The sequence below is a fragment of the Xiphophorus couchianus genome, chromosome 13 (genome assembly GCF_001444195.1).
Source record: "Xiphophorus couchianus chromosome 13, X_couchianus-1.0, whole genome shotgun sequence".
NCBI lineage: Eukaryota > Metazoa > Chordata > Actinopteri > Cyprinodontiformes > Poeciliidae > Xiphophorus > Xiphophorus couchianus.
In genome coordinates, this window is record NC_040240.1 from 10,050,031 (window position 1) to 10,065,577 (window position 15,547).

Below are 15,547 nucleotides of genomic sequence, written 5' to 3' on the forward strand. Positions count from 1 at the left end.
CTACCTCAGAACCTCTGAACTGGGTTTTTCTCATTTGCATCATGTTATTCAATAGCGATTCAGCAAGCCTAATTTAACGACCCTGATACTAAATCTAAACCTTCATCCTCCAGCTTTATAAAAAAAAAAACCCATCTCACTCTGTCTCATTAAGTTCCTTTTCAAATCAACTACGATTTGAAAAGAGGAAGTGAGAGGTTTCATAGTGATTTTTACTTATGTAAAAAAACGTACTTTTTCTCCCACCAAGTTAAAGGAGACGCATGTTAATGAGAAGCCAGTTTTCAAAGGAATATGGAACAAAACTTCAAGAGCTCTTGTATAAACCCAAAGAGAGTTGCAAATTCCTCCTCTGAAGACCAGAATCAACCTAAAAGTGAAAGAAGGAAGTGAGGAAAGCACTGTCTAACGTAGCAAAATTGCTGAAGATGCAAAAGAAGAGCAGGGAACTTTCTTTCTTTTTTGTGTGTGTTCTGTCTGGACGATGATGAAATATGCTGCTGGGGGTGTCCCTGGGGAGCACCCTGAAACTAGCCCACGGCACAAGCACACACAAGTCACACATGCACACGCAGCAAATTCAAATACACACGACAAGAGGGGGGAAAAAAAGCATTGTTCGCATGCAGTGCAGGGCTATACGGTGCATGATGGTTATAAGATGAGGCAGTGAGAGAAGAATGAGATTTTAGGGGAAGGGCGGGAATAAAGGAGGGGATGGGAAAAGAAAGCAAAAGAGAGACAATAAACTATTTACCGTGTGGGAACAGCCTTTCATCAACTGTCACCACATGCACAAATATACAGTACACACTCTGCTCTCGGTTTTTCTGCCTGCCCTGCATTTAAATGCAGCAGGCAAGCACACATTGGTCTGACGTCCCTTTTTATCTTTCACTCTCACTCACATTCTGGGCTCTCTTCAAACAAATGCAGTCTTGATTAAATATTGAAGAGAGCCCACAGCGAACTGAGCAGAGATACAATTCCTCTCGTCACTTATGGAACGGCGCGTGCAGTGGGGGTTAAAAAGAAAAAAAGAGGAAGATGGAAGAGAAGAACACACTGACCTGAGAAAAAAAGGCACAAACGGTAGCGGTGGATGAAGAGGATGGGAGAGGAGGAGGAAGATGAGATGGGAGACGGGCTGAGGAACTGAGCGATAATGAACGACAGGAGAGAAGAAGATGAGGCAGAATCAGGAAAAAGGAAAGAGATGAGCAACTGTCATGTTAGAGCGAAACGTGAGGCCACATATTGCACACAGACAGATTTGAATCCTCCTTTTCAAACTCGCTCACAAATCTTATCCCAGATAATAAAAAGAACCTCCACTCAAAAGCATTTTTTTTTTTTACCCAACACAGCTGCTTGGAATTGGTATCTAAATACAGTAGCAATTCTTGCTTCATGCTATTTTAAATCTCAGCTGGCAATATGCTGCTTTTTAAAGTGCAAGGTGTGCACATAAAATGCCTAGTAAAAGTGATTATTCCTCTTAAACATTTTTACGCTTCGTATTACAGACACAAACTCCAATGGCTAAAAACAAAAGAGTCATGGTTTTCAAAGATTTTTACAAACAAAAATCTGACAAACGTGGCATGCAATTATATTTAATCCCCTTACTTTGATACCTCTACATAAAATATAATGTAGCCAATTGCTTTCAGAAGTTAAACAATTGCCTTCAGATTTAATAACTGAGTCTACCCGTTAATATATTAGAGTTAGTTAGATTGGACTCAGTAGATTAATATCACTTTTTTAGATGCCTGTAAGTGCCACCTTCAGGTCAATGATATAATCAGAATGATATAATCAGCCTAAAATTTCAAAACATATTTTAAAGAAACTAAATAGTTCAATGAGTTTAATACTGATGAGCAAATGGTTTCATGAAAGCTGAGCTTCTCAACGAATTACGAACCCATTTAAATGCAAATCACTACATTGCAATGACATGTTCCACAAGCTACCTCTGATCGTTGTGAAAGTTATAAATCATTGGAGTGTGTGCAGGAAGACATTTGCATTTTTTTGCCTGAGGACATCACCTCGCAGACAGGAATCAGTCCCTCTTGTCAGAATTTAAGCATGATTGCCACCTAGCTGCAACTTCCAAGAACTGCAGGCTGAGCACCTAACGATCAAAGTCTCTTTTCCAGTTTAAAAAGCCATAGATAGCATTGTTTTATACTAAACATCAAAGCCTTAGTGATTTGGTGCATAAAATAGCTCTTAAATGAAAGTGGTTAAATGAAAGAAGTCCTTGTATGTGATGCAAATGTAACATGCATTGTTTTTGCCGTTATTTTTTCCACGCTTGCTGTTTATGAAAAAAATAGAGATAGCTTAAATACATTTGTAGAAGTAGACATCTACACAAACTGATCATTCTTTACTCCGTTGTACAATGTGTGATGTAACAAGATGCTAAACTTCCCTAAGTTTCAATTGTGCAAAACTGGTAAAAGAGGATTTTACCAATTTAGTCCCCAAATTTGGTTTTCCAGGGTTGTCCTTAAGACTTGTCAGGGCTTGTCTGGGCAAGTTCATAAGTTAGAAAGCTGAAACTTTTTTCCTTATGGTGGTGGTGATTTCTACTGGGAGTAACAAATAATTTCCCCTTAAAAAATTTGCACATTTTTTTTGTTAGAATTTTTCTACTTGAGCCAAATAACTGTCTAAATTCTCTCAAAGTCAGAGGTCCTGTTAAAATGTATTTAAAACGTAGGACCATGATGTCACAATTGGTGATATTTATGACAAGCTAAGCTAAGTTCTTCCTCAAATATACAGCTTCTTGAACTAAAAATGTATAAAGGGAAGTGACTGACAGGGATTGCTGATGTAAGCGTGGTGTGTGAGCATGCTGAAATGCACAGCTTTATTATTATTTCAAATTTTAAAGTAGGCCTTTTTTGGAGGCTTAAACATACCAAAAGCCTCAACATATTTAGCACACATGTTACAGCTGGACAAAATTTAAATATATTAAGGGTTGAAAAAAATATATATTCAAAAATTTCTATCTGCAGTGTCCCCCGAAACTGCAGCTCATTAGTACAGTTTTACCACAGGCGTTAAAAATTGGCATACATTTTTGATGTTTGCATGATGGAAAAAAAACACAGCATTTTGGAGGGTTTCCTTAAATCTGGGGTGTTGAACTCATTTTCATTTTGGGCCATGTTAAGATCATGGATGTTCTCAAAGGGCCAATTCTGTCAGAGAATATTGATAAAACTAAACTGTTACAATATGAATAAATGGCTATATCTGCAAATGATAAGTACTTCTTATTGTTAAATAGTACTGAATATCTTTTTACATTGATGCAATAATTACACTGAGGCAGTAATTAAATAAAAAAAAAACTATGATCCCCCCCCCTCTCTTTGTCATCAGTTGCCACAGGGAATGTTCTTTTTTCTTTTCTTAGGAAGCTAATTTAAGTGTTAGAGTACTCAGTACACACTTAGTGACTAAAAAGCCTCTGTATTAAGTTAATGCATGTCAAACATGATGTTTATGCATGTGGTGTGTCCGTCCGTTGGATTACAGAAAATTGTTTCTTTCTGTTTATGATTTTCTGTCTATTAATCCAAACACAACATTGTGAAAACGCTTGAAAAAAGTACAGAGATCAATTGCAATGAAGCTTTTACATGCCCAATGGGCTTAAAGTTAATTCTTATTTTATAAAATTTTCTGTGGCTCAGTATGGAAATTAAAAAAAAGGTACAGCTACAACTAATTTCATTCTCCCTTCTCTTATTTGCTATGATTCAAACACATTCAGTAGAAGGGTGACTGAAGGAAGAAAAGGAAATCAAAAATGAGAATGGGGCAAATTGAGCAACTTAATGAAAGTCTCGCATGGTTCACATTTAGCTGAATGTACAGTAGAGCTCAAGTACACAGTACAAATTTATAGAACTATGCATGTAACCTTGTTTGTGTTTCCTTAGACGTAGATGTTAGAAAACTTTATTTGAGTGAGTGCTAATTTATGGTAGATGGTTTATGGCCTGTATGTCCATAGCAAAAGACATGGCACTGTAAATGTAGCCACAAGGTTCATCTTAAGGCTGGAGAAATCTGCAGATAATATGCAAAGATGAATAGTCTTACTCATCATTTTTGGGAGAATACTCTTTGACCCATTTAGATACGATTCGTATGCACCTCATGATGAAAGTATCTGGGAGTATGTTACTACATAAACATTGACAGAAGTCCAAACAACAATAATATCTGTGCACGTATGGATTTAACACCAGAAAATTCTCTGCAAGGGAAGCATTCTTATATCTTGAATATAGCATTTGAGGACAGCAAAGAGGAAGCAAGATTTATGGAAAAAGTATGTCATGGGAATCACAGTTTATCTCACACAGTAATTTATTTTGTGATAAGAGGCAGCAACACGCAGGTAATATCATTACACACCCATGCATTAAATGCCTGGGAAGAGTAATTCCTGCATGCACAAGTCGCTCTCTTAAGTCTCTCCTCTGGAAGTGGCAGTAAAATCTTTGGCCTTCACGTTCGAAAACATCACTGCTGCGGCTCATGAATGAAAAATCAACAGGTTAGTGTAATATCACATATGTAGAAATGGAAGTAATGTGTGTCTTTGTTTGATTAAGTTGTCAGTTTTGCCTCAATTTAAAACATTTGTTTCTTTGTGTTTGCTGTAATACTGTTATGTCTATGTGATTTGTTTCTGTAGCTCTTTGACTGCTTTTAGTTTCTTAAATTCACCTAGGGTTCAGTCCAGTTGGCCTATCTGTTATTATTTTTACTTTACTTTATAAGTTTAAAGGAACAAATCACGAGTATTAATAAATACCATAGATTTTAACATTTATTGTCTAAGGTTATTTCCAATACCTGTCCTTTGATGAGCTTTTGATTACATATGACCTAATGCTAAAATGTGAATGCATTTGCGTTTTAACAAACAAGGTCATTCTGTACTTGTTGGTTCTTGGTTTTAACCAGAACTCATACAAAGAATTAAACTTCATTCCAATTAGGCTCATTCAATAATTTTCCTATACAGCTAAAAGGAGCAATATTCAGCTAAAATGCTTTTGTGCTCACCACTGCATCAAACAAAACATGAAGAAATTGGAAGTTCCTGTAAATTATTTTCAGTTACACAGAATATTTAGATGCTTTCACTTGTTTTTCATCAGAATACGGAGCTGCTTTTACATTTTTCCAAGGTCTGTTGAAAACTAGTATCCATGTTCCCAAATGCATATTGAAAGCTGTTCAAAGACGACCTCTACTATTTCCCCAAGTCTTACAAGGCACCGAAACGTTTCCCAAAAACCACCAGTTACCTAAACCAAAACCTAGAAAACAAGTAAGGAATGATTCAGAAATGTGTAAGACGATACAGAGTTACATAACACTGGTCTAAGAGTTAAAGTGTTAAACAAATGTACATTGAGTTCAGAACAAACGTCTATATGTTAGAGCATATCACTATTTGATCACTGAAACCCAAACGCAGGATTCAAAATGAAACAACTGCTTCGGTTTCACTAAACCTTTAGTTTTTTCCAGAAAAAAAGGGATAAAATAAGCAGAAACATTGTTGTTTGCATCCTGAATGGGTTTATTTTGTCAAAATTCAGTTAAAACTGCAAGCCTGATGGTGGTTTGAGGACGAGAATGTTGAAGATCGGCACTTCCCAGTAATTGCCCCACTGCCCCATAATCACCAATTTATTCTGAAGTCTCAAACACCACAGCGAAAAATACCAGAATAATTCCCTGTTCAAAATGCAAACCCAGTCTTGCAATCAACAGGATATTTAGTATTTTGTCTTTCTTGGACCCTCTACAGAGAGTAAATTCTCTGAATAGTCTCACCAGTGGGGAAGGAGAAAAAAATATGAGAATTCCAGAATAAAAACTGAGGCATTGCAAGTGTATCTTAATAAACTGACAAATAATTGAACAGTTAATATATTGCATGAGTGTTGCTTGTGTACTTTTGTTTTCTTTCACACTTTATCCTTCCACTCAAAGATCAGTTTTTATGTGGACATTCTGTTAGGATGGGATTTGTGTTTATTAAAAAGCATCAAATCTTTGAAATCTAAATTTAAGCTGCTTTAGGGCGAGTTTGTCGGACCTATGCGATGCTTTCACGCATGGGAAAATGCCGAGTCAGATTTATTCCTGTTCTTGTGTTGTGTGCAGCAAGTATATGACATTACACAATTGGCGCCAGCTGTAATCTGGGAGGGAAACGATGCATGCTTAGCAATGAGAGATAAAGGTCCCAAGAAAAATGACAGGAGAGAAATCAGAGAAGCAGCCAAGAAGCCCATAGTAACTTTGGGGGAGCTGCGAAGGCCCACAGCTCAGCTGGGAGAGTCGAGAAAACTACTAGTTGTGCAATACAAAACTGGGGAATTTATGGAAGAGCAGCAGGATTTTTTTTTTAATGGCCATGTAGGAGGCTGTTCAGATGGAACCAAAAATGAATATTTTGGCCTACACGCAAGACATAATTTGTAAAAGAAAACACGGCATCCCCACAGGAAACACTGTGGTGACCACAACATGTAGTAGGGGATGTTTCCCTCAGAAGCCACGGTGATGCTGGTTTTAAATGTGCAAAACTGGAAGAAACGCACCAAAGAAGAGCTGCAAGGGAAAGTACAAGGGAAGGCTGATGACCCAGAGAAATCAATATATGTTCATGTCATGTTTTTGGATTATTTAGTTTTGTCTTATTTTTAAAAAAATCAAATAAATAAACAGTTGTAGTGTCTTTACATTTCCACAATTACACAGTACCTTGTGTTTTGCAATCACATAAAGTTTCATTAAAAATGTTGAGGTTTTTGTGTTTATTACCAGCCATATTGTTTCAGAAGAAATCAACTTTTTAAAGGTTGTTGCATACGGGATTAAAACTGAAATTTTTTTAAACTACCAGCTGTCCTCAGAAATCTTTCCGATTAGACTAATTAAATAAATTTGTGTTTAGAACTTGTTCATATTCTACAATAATTAAAAGTTAACTTTTTCTAACATCCCTATGTGGGATGGAAGTGTTTTTAAATAAACTCTATAGAAACTCATAAAAGTCCTTTTATTGAACAGAGTTGAAAATGTATATCTTAGCTTCTGACCACAGCGATGAATAAGATCTAGATTGTGTCATTTGAGTCCCCTTACGTCAAAACGTCAGATGTATTTAAATTCATTATGCTAATTTTGAGTCCAAAATGTTTCCTTTTTTCTTTTTTACTCTGTGGGCTTACTAATATCCAGAACCCTTTGGAATATAACTTACCTCACAGGGGAAGACTGGATGTCCATTAAACAGCAGAGTAGAAATTATTAGAAAACTATGAAGATGTTGTGTTTGAAAAGATTTCCCAGTTGTATTTTAGGGCTGAAAATAACTTTGGGATTTCCTTGATTCCTTTGAGGGTGTGGGTGTTTGCGATGAATGGTTTTCCCAGGGCCAGATTTACAAGGTTGTGGGCCTGTGGGCTGGAAACTGTTTTGGTGCCCTATTTATTGAATAATAGTGCCAACGCTAATAGAAATCACAGTACATTACATACATAACCAGGTATAAACCGATGATACCAACTGATGATGGTATGTCCTTTGCCCAGTAGCTCAGTTTTGTTCCACAAAATAAAAACATAAAAATCACTATAATGTTATAATTTTGAAATATTTCAGTATTGTTTATATTCATAAAAATCCCAAAATATGCTTACAACTCACCTGATACAGCCTATGACTCTTATATGAAGTATAAAGTTTGTAAAACACAAATTCAGAATTTATTTTTTTTTATTATTATTTAGCTCTGTAAGTCTTTCATAAAGTCTGACCCAGGGTTTTCCAATGATTAGATTAACAACAATTCTTATTATTTTTAATAATTATAATAACGTATCAATCAAATGTATTTATTTTTGTTTAGTGTTTCCTCTTAATGGGTCAAGCAACAATTACAAAAAAAAAAAAACAGCAATAGTAAAAATGTATAGTTTCTGGGTTTCCACCGCGTACTCACTTTGAGGACAATCCTCATTAAAATATCTCATTATGAATAGTCACAATTATGCAAACTTGTCGTATGGAGGCAGTCCAGTTGGAAAATCCCTCGCCTCTGCAGGATATAAAATGAGGGCCAGTCTACAGGACGGGGCATCTCATTCAGGGTCCGACAGCAACGAGGAAACCCACTCAGAGCTTCCCAGCAGCGCGTCATGTACTCCAAATTCAGTAAGTCATTTGCAGCCGGAACTGCTGCGAGCAGCTTCCTGTATGTGGGCCTCTTCTCTTCCTCTTTTCATTCATTCATTCATTCATGGTTTAACTCTCTGGCCCTCAGATCTACGACTGCTCGCCGCCCTGATGCTGGCAGCAGCCCTGCCTCTCTGCGTCCCTGGAGCTCCTCTGGAAGGAGCCGTCACCGACCTCCCTCCAGAAGAGAGCTCAGGCGAGGGAGAGAAGGAGGTCCAGATGAAGCCGCGCCCGATTGATCCTTTTAATATCACGGAGACTTTGGCGCAGATCCTTAAAGTCACCAAAGGCCATAGAGAAGAGGTGAGATCTCTCTTTCTTAAGTTATTTGAATTTATTTAGCTCATTTTAAAACATCTTCTTTTTTTATGATCATTGTGTGTCACTGTTTGCTTTTGTCAGTTTAAGAATGAATTCCGTGGAAATGTTGATTACAACTCACTGAACAGGACCTTAATCCCGGTTAAATTCCCAAAGTCCAAGGTGAGTCAGATCCCCTTTATCCTTTTACTCTGATGCTTCTCATGAAGTGGACATCTGACGGCGCCTTCTGTGACTTTCCAGGAGGCTCGCCTCCAGCAGCTGGCTCAGGATCTGACGACGTACTCGGTTCTCCTGAAACACGTCGACAAGGAGTACCCCGGCAAGTTCATCGTGACTGAACTGAAAGCAACCCTTCCTCGGCTGATCACAAAGGTCAAGCGAACGGTGAGTCCTCAGCTAAAAGTGCAGAGCTGTCCATCTCAGTCAATTCTGATAAGGCCTTGAAATAAAGCAACAGAATTACCACAAATAAATCGTGATTAAAAGGCTTACACGTGACCCACTTGTAAGGTGGTCATGTGGAGTTGCAGTAAGTGGAAAAGAAATTATGAAAATCAAAATATTCAAACACCTACAAAGTAAATCATATTACACTGGGAGGTTTAGATAAACAAGTTCTTAGTATATTCTTTTACAAGCTGTAAAGCAGGGCGGTTTTAAGGCAATATGCAGCCCTAAATAACATTTGATTTGCTGATGCAATCAGATATCGGCACAAGTCACTATTACACTCTTTAAATAACCAAACATGAATGTTTTATATATTTAACACAGTAGCACTAGCTACTGTGCTTAGAAAAAAAATAGTAAAGTTCAAAATGTGAAATTTTACATTTTGTTTTGCTGGTTTAAAGCAAATGTTTAAAGCATCTAAAAACATATTACACTTGTATTGACTTGAAATGTTTCTGTTTGTGTCGTACAGCTGCATGCCAGTAGATTATAGTGTTAGTGAAAGTGTTGATTTATTACAGTAATTTAGTTCAAAAAGTAAAGCTCCTCCTGTACAGGACACGCTGGTTGTCCATAAAATGTCACAGCCACGCGTATTAATGGAAAGTGGAAGGACAGAGACATGTTTTCTTCTGCATTGCGCCCACGCACTTGCAGATACCTCTATAACCTCCTGGCATTTCTGTCCCGCAGATGAGAAATGCTGACCGTGTTGTGGCTCTGACCGGCAGCCAGGAGCTGCAGCTGCTTAAGGAGCTCGAAAGCCTCGATTCGTACCACAGGAAGATGATGGCGCACAGCATCCTTAGCTCAATCCATGATTTCCTAGTTGAGTGGAAAAGGGAGCTGACTAAAAGGCAGATGCGAAAAACACAGATTAGTAATCTCAACGAGACGGAGGCAGACTAGCGTCTTTTAGGAAGGAACAGCTCAGGTACACTCCTGTTTTTCTCAGGAGTGTGAGTAATCTACTGGATCAAATAATGCAGCCCTCAGGGGCTATATAGTCAAACATTTATTCAGAGAATATTTAACATATTTATATTAAATTAAACACTGTATTTATTGGAGAAGCCATAATTATTGAATACATTTTGTATTTTATTGTGACTTCTTGTTAAATTCCTTTATTTTTAGTTGACAGCAATTTATTTTTTTTTTACATTTATGTATTTATGCGAACAGAATTTCTGTGCAAGAATTACTATTTGAATTCATGTTGGAATTTTTTTTTTTTACATGCAGAAATAAAGAATGTTATTATTAATACATAAGAATCATGTTTCTTCATATTAACCTCCCCCCAAGAATATTTTGTTTATTTCACATATTGTATAAGACTGTCCAAAATTTGCCAATCATGCTTGCTCAGCAGAAGCAGAGCAATATGAAAAAGGAGAAAATTATACATATAGACACAAATATATACATACACCCACACACACATTTGGATGAGGTTGCAGATAGATCACAAACTTTTTGCAGCCATTAGCAAGCTTTCTGGATAATTCTGGGTTGATATTTTATCAAGACTTCTAGTCTGTTAATTTCAGCCGAAAAATGTGGATGTAGTTCAAGATAGGCCCTACATCGGTGATACTGGCCTCAGCATAACGCTGCCACCACCATGTTGAGCTATAAAACTACGAGTTTAATGTCCTGGGGTGTAACAATCTCATTTTAACTACTTCAAACATGTACATCACAACAGCTAATCTTTACCTCGTCTAATTATTAAACTTCTTTCTGAACGGTATTCTGCTTCCTCATGTGCCACTTTCAGTTGAGCATCAAAAGTGCTGGTTTTGGGACAGAGGCTCGTCTTTTGGTCAGCAGCCTCTCCGTTTAAGCTGATGTTACTTTGGATGGTGACTCTGGAGTTCGTGCAGCTTTTTAAATTGGAGACATTTAGCCAAAATATTAGGGCATATTTTGAGATTGTGTGCAACATGTTGGTCTTGTGCGAGTCGGAGAAACTAATTGTTGATTTTAAAACTTGAGTCGCATTCAGACCGAAGAAATTAAAATCATACTTGTCTTGTTGTCTTACATGTGACAACTAGATAGTTGATTTCTTGATTTAAACACCACATGAATCACATTCCTTTTACATTTTATTGTCTATTAAATTATTAACAAAAAAAAAGTAAACCGGGGTACTTCTGTACACCCAAATCAAAACATAAAACATTGGGAATACGCTAGGCAATCTAATTTAGAGATATGGGAGTCCAGAGAGTCAGTACAATATATTTCTGCACTTTGAACATCACAGCTGTCAGACATTAGGGTTTACAGAGAGCAAGGAGAGTGATGAAGCCTGTTTCTTGGTCTTTTAAAAGAGCGTCACATTGTCTCGATGAGAGGAGGGGTTTGGCTGAATGAAGGTGTTCCTCAACCCCAGAGCAAACTAGAGGAAATCAAAAAAATAAATGTTAGGAAAAAAATCTAATATCTGCCTTTCCCCCCAAAATTCAGGTTAGAAACCTGGGTTTCTAGCCCGCAGCTTCACAGATCCTCCACCATGCTTTTAACAGTGGTCATGAAGTTCTTTTTAAAATATTCGTCATTGGTCGTACAAGAGAGCCACTTGGCAGTGTTTGTAGCTAGAAAATATTTCTGGAGAAACCAAGCAATAGTTATCTCTTTCAACCAAAGCAAACTTGAGAGTTTAAGTCTCAGCTGAGATTTTTTACCCTCAAAAAAAAGATTGTAGTTGGCATTAAGGATATAGAATTAGCTTAATCTAGCTCATTTTCCTAAACTAAGTCATCATTTAGTCACAAAAACATTTTACTAGGTTACAGAAATCCACATTTGTCCAGTTTGCTTCTACAAAAATAAAGACAGACACCTTATTATAGGAGACTATAGTTTAAACTCGAGGTTTAATGCACCAGTTGCTGCATAGGAAAAGTCAACCAGTGTGAAATCACACTTCACTCGTGGAAATACAACTAGTATCGATGACTCAGTCCACAATACAATTTCCTAATAGAAATGAGTTTCCATTTAAATGAGTAACTTTTGGGCAAATCACACCAGTGAACTCTGTCTGACTTAGTTTCTGTGGTTTCAACTCAAATATGAGTGGAGCAGATGACAGAATTTAGAACTGGGTTAAGTGCATGAAAACCGGTTCTTATTTATTCTGAGTTATCATCAAATTAGAAGACAATCGATTATTTGGATAGAAAAACATTGGTCATGAAGCCAACTACAAAGAAATGCATCTTTTTTTTTCTTCCATCGTTTAAAACGGGGATAATTGTTTTGGAATATTTACTTGCATGAAAAACATGAGGAGCCACTTTGTGGCAATTAAAGTTTTAAAGCGCTATTAACCTTTGAGAAGCCTTGAATATAAGGTTAAGAAGCTGACTGTAAAAAGGCAAGAAGTTATAATTAATATAAATTTAAGTTACATAAAACGTTTTTATTTTACATGTGAAATCTCAAAACTGACTCTTGCAGAAGTGGAAGTTCCAAAATGTCCAAAAGTCAAAATAAACCCAGCATAATGTTTTTAGAAGAAAGTGAAGCCCGTCGGATCACATTCTGTTCCTTTTTTAACGAGGCATCTTCTTCCCCCCCGCCCCAACCCAAAAAAAATATATATTGCAAAAGTTACATCTTCTCAGAGTCCAGATGGTTTCATTTCAGTAAAAACATGTGAGCATCAAACCTCTTAAGAAAAAAATTCTTACCTCAGCAGTGTAGGTTCAGGCATGCCTGGATCTGCTCCTCGTTTGAAACCTGCCACACAGAAGATTTTAAGACACTTACTTCAATGTTATAATAAAAAGAAAGTCTGGAGATTAATCAGAGGGATTACTATATTTCTAAAATGTATACAAAATCAGCAGAGGTTATTACATACGGGGGAAAAAAGCAACAGAAATATCTCCATCATTTCCTAAATAATTCTCATCTCAGTCATTTGTTGCAAAGCGTCAATCTCAGTGCAACAGATTCTTTGGAAACAGAAAACTAAAAACAGCTACACTTTACTTTAGGGAAAGAACTATCCTCACTGGAGTTTCAGTGACTAGCTTTTTTATATTTGGCTCACTGATGAGCAACCGAAAGTGCTTTCGCTGATACATTAAAGTATAACAAGTTGTTTCTATTAATCCGTACAGTGATAGTGTGAAAATGATAAGCTTGAAATACCATTTAAGAGTTAGAAATATGTTCCTTTTGGCAGCGAGATGTCAAAGAATCGTTCCAGACAGCTTTTGTTGTTTAATATTTCTAGACTCACCATGTTGCACAGAGGGTTAAACAGAGGTACATACTGATGTTAAATTTCCATAAGTATGCATTATTTGTTAACTTTAGTCATTTTGGCTTTTTGATTCTACTTTTTGTGGGATGGAAAACACTAGGTTTTTAAATCACTGAAATGGTTAAACTATTTAATTATAGTTCTACATAAATTTCCATGCCCCTTTTTTCCATATTTTGTTGTGTTTTATTGTGTAAGCAATTAGAAAAAATAAGCAGAATCTCATCATGAAGTGTAAGGAAAATAGACACGAGACTGAGCATTCTTTGTTTCAAATAAATATCTGAAAAGTGTGGCAGGAGTTAATATTTTCCAGAGCCAACCCCAAACTTTCATTGCAATCACAGCTGCGCAGCTCGTTCCCCATTCACAGAACGGCGACATTTATACTCATTCAGAATATATGCACTTGCTTTACTTCTCATATACTTCAATATAAAACCACAATTTGCTTCCACTTTACAAGTGTGTATCACTTTGTGCTGGCCTATCACATAAAATCCCAACAAAATACAGAACCACCTCACAAGTAGGCTTGTAACAATTTAAATGAGGGGGGGGGGAAAACCTAAACCAGAGAAGAGACCTGTGTGACTTAAAAAAAAGAAAGTGTGACATCAGCACTGGTGATTCCGATATGCTGAAGTCAGAGAAGATCCTGACACAGATGGCTAGAGGATGTGTGGTCACTCATGCAAAAGATTCAAGTTCCCCATTAGTAGTCTCCACAGCACATCTATGCAAAGTTATCAAGTTTCCCATCGTTGCTGCTGATCCAAAATCAGGTAATTTTTTAAACCCCCTTTAGGAACTACAGTCTGATGGGGTCCCTTACACTTTTCGGGTCACGAAAAAAGTGGTTTGTTCATAAAACTGCGTCGGTCACCACACTGGAAAGTCACAATAAAACAATAAATACGTCACATAAAAAAAAAAGAAAGAAAGAAACAGGGAAATCAACAGCGCCTCTCAGTGAAAAGCTAGCATGCAAGGCTAATTAGCCGACATTAGCCATGCATGTCTCATTTTTCCCCTCCTCCGCCTTCATTTGTTTTAATACTAACCGAGGTAAAGCACGGTCGGAATGAAGCCCCATCGGATGACGAACTGGCTGCACTGGAACAGCTGCTGCAGCCGCTGTTTGGTCTCCTTGCTCAGTTTAGCCATGTGTTTGTCCCGACAGCGAAGATCCCAATGCTTCTACCAGGAAAAAGGAAGACACGTAGAGGAAAAAGAAACTAGCCGACCGTTTCTGACTTCCTGCTGCTGCCCCCTTGTGGATTGAAGCGTTACTGGAACTCCTGTTAAAACAGAGCACATATCGGAGGTCAACATTTGCTCATGACTCATAAATTTGCAAAACGTGAACAGTATCGGGACAGCATTTGCACTGTTTGTGATAGTATTGGCCTCTTATTTATTCAAGTACCTTTTTTTTGTCACATACTTGCTTTTTACCCACTTTTTATTTATCAAGAGTATAAAATAGGTGTTTTTGACAAGAGGTTTTGTACATTTGTTCCGTCAATAATTGCACATTAAATGTTTAACATAAACAATAATATTTTTATGTTTACTAATAAACACATTTTTTTTTTTTGTTCAATGTATGAAAACCAGATAAGTAGTGCATTCATGGTAGAAAAAGATATTCACCAGTATTTGTGGGTTGCTTCATTGGACAATTATTTTGACATCTATTTCAATCTGCCGTTTTCTCCTGATCTACTTTCAAGAAACAGAATTTGGAAAAGTGACTAGTACTTGTCCTGAAAACATCTTATTTTTCATTCTGAAGTAGTGAGTTTCAAGTTGAAAATAAATAAAATTCCAAGAAAAAAATCAATTGAAGCCTCTGAAGTCAATTCTTAGAGTCAGGAATAAGTCAGCAGTGCCGTGTGTATGAAATACGTTGAAATGTGCATATATAGCATTTGCGTCTGTATCCCAATATGATTTACATGTTCTACTTTCCAAGTCAAATATGCAGCATAGGTTCACCAAAAACGTTTTAGCAAATTTTACATGGCTTTGCAGCATCCACTAAGTATCTAACAGAATTTTTCAGATTTTATAAAAAGGGTTCAGAAAGGACTTCTGGCACTCTGTAGCCGGTTTTGTGATCTTGGGGTGCCAACTCTCACTACTCTGCAGAGAGACTTAAGACTTCATTTTTAT

General features: G+C 37.0%; 2 protein-coding genes across 2 annotated transcripts; one reads left to right on the forward strand and one right to left on the reverse strand.

Annotated features, from left to right (window-relative positions):
* Nucleotides 1–5,913: 5,913 nt before the first annotated feature.
* LOC114156196 (interleukin-6-like) lies at nucleotides 5,914–10,636 on the forward strand. Its single transcript, XM_028036479.1, has 3 exons — nucleotides 5,914–8,645; nucleotides 8,835–9,012; nucleotides 9,775–10,636. Exons 1-3 carry the CDS (start codon nucleotides 8,104–8,106, stop codon nucleotides 9,988–9,990), a joined length of 936 nt encoding a protein of 311 aa, XP_027892280.1. The 5' UTR covers nucleotides 5,914–8,103; the 3' UTR covers nucleotides 9,991–10,636.
* A 546-nt stretch (nucleotides 10,637–11,182) lies between these two features.
* On the reverse strand, nucleotides 11,183–14,606 carry tomm7 (translocase of outer mitochondrial membrane 7 homolog (yeast)). Its single transcript, XM_028035485.1, has 3 exons — nucleotides 14,434–14,606; nucleotides 12,789–12,837; nucleotides 11,183–11,491 (listed from the first exon to the last, which is right to left on the reverse strand). Exons 1-3 carry the CDS (start codon nucleotides 14,534–14,536, stop codon nucleotides 11,476–11,478), a joined length of 168 nt encoding a protein of 55 aa, XP_027891286.1. The 5' UTR covers nucleotides 14,537–14,606; the 3' UTR covers nucleotides 11,183–11,475.
* Nucleotides 14,607–15,547: the final 941 nt, after the last annotated feature.

Excerpts from the sequence above, each read along its gene's own strand:
- LOC114156196 (XM_028036479.1), top strand. The coding sequence starts at position 8,104 with ATGAATAGTCACAATTATGCAAACTTGTCGTATGGAGGCAGTCCAGTT. Across the intron at positions 8,646-8,834 it reads AAGTTATTTGAATTTATTTA|TGGACATCTGACGGCGCCTT; the intron begins GCTCATTTTAAA and ends CTTCTCATGAAG. Across the intron at positions 9,013-9,774 it reads TCACAAAGGTCAAGCGAACG|ATGAGAAATGCTGACCGTGT; the intron begins GTGAGTCCTCAG and ends TCTGTCCCGCAG.
- tomm7 (XM_028035485.1), bottom strand. The coding sequence starts at position 14,536 with ATGGCTAAACTGAGCAAGGAGACCAAACAGCGGCTGCAGCAGCTGTTC. Across the intron at positions 12,838-14,433 it reads TCCGACCGTGCTTTACCTCG|GTTTCAAACGAGGAGCAGAT; the intron begins GTTAGTATTAAA and ends TCTGTGTGGCAG.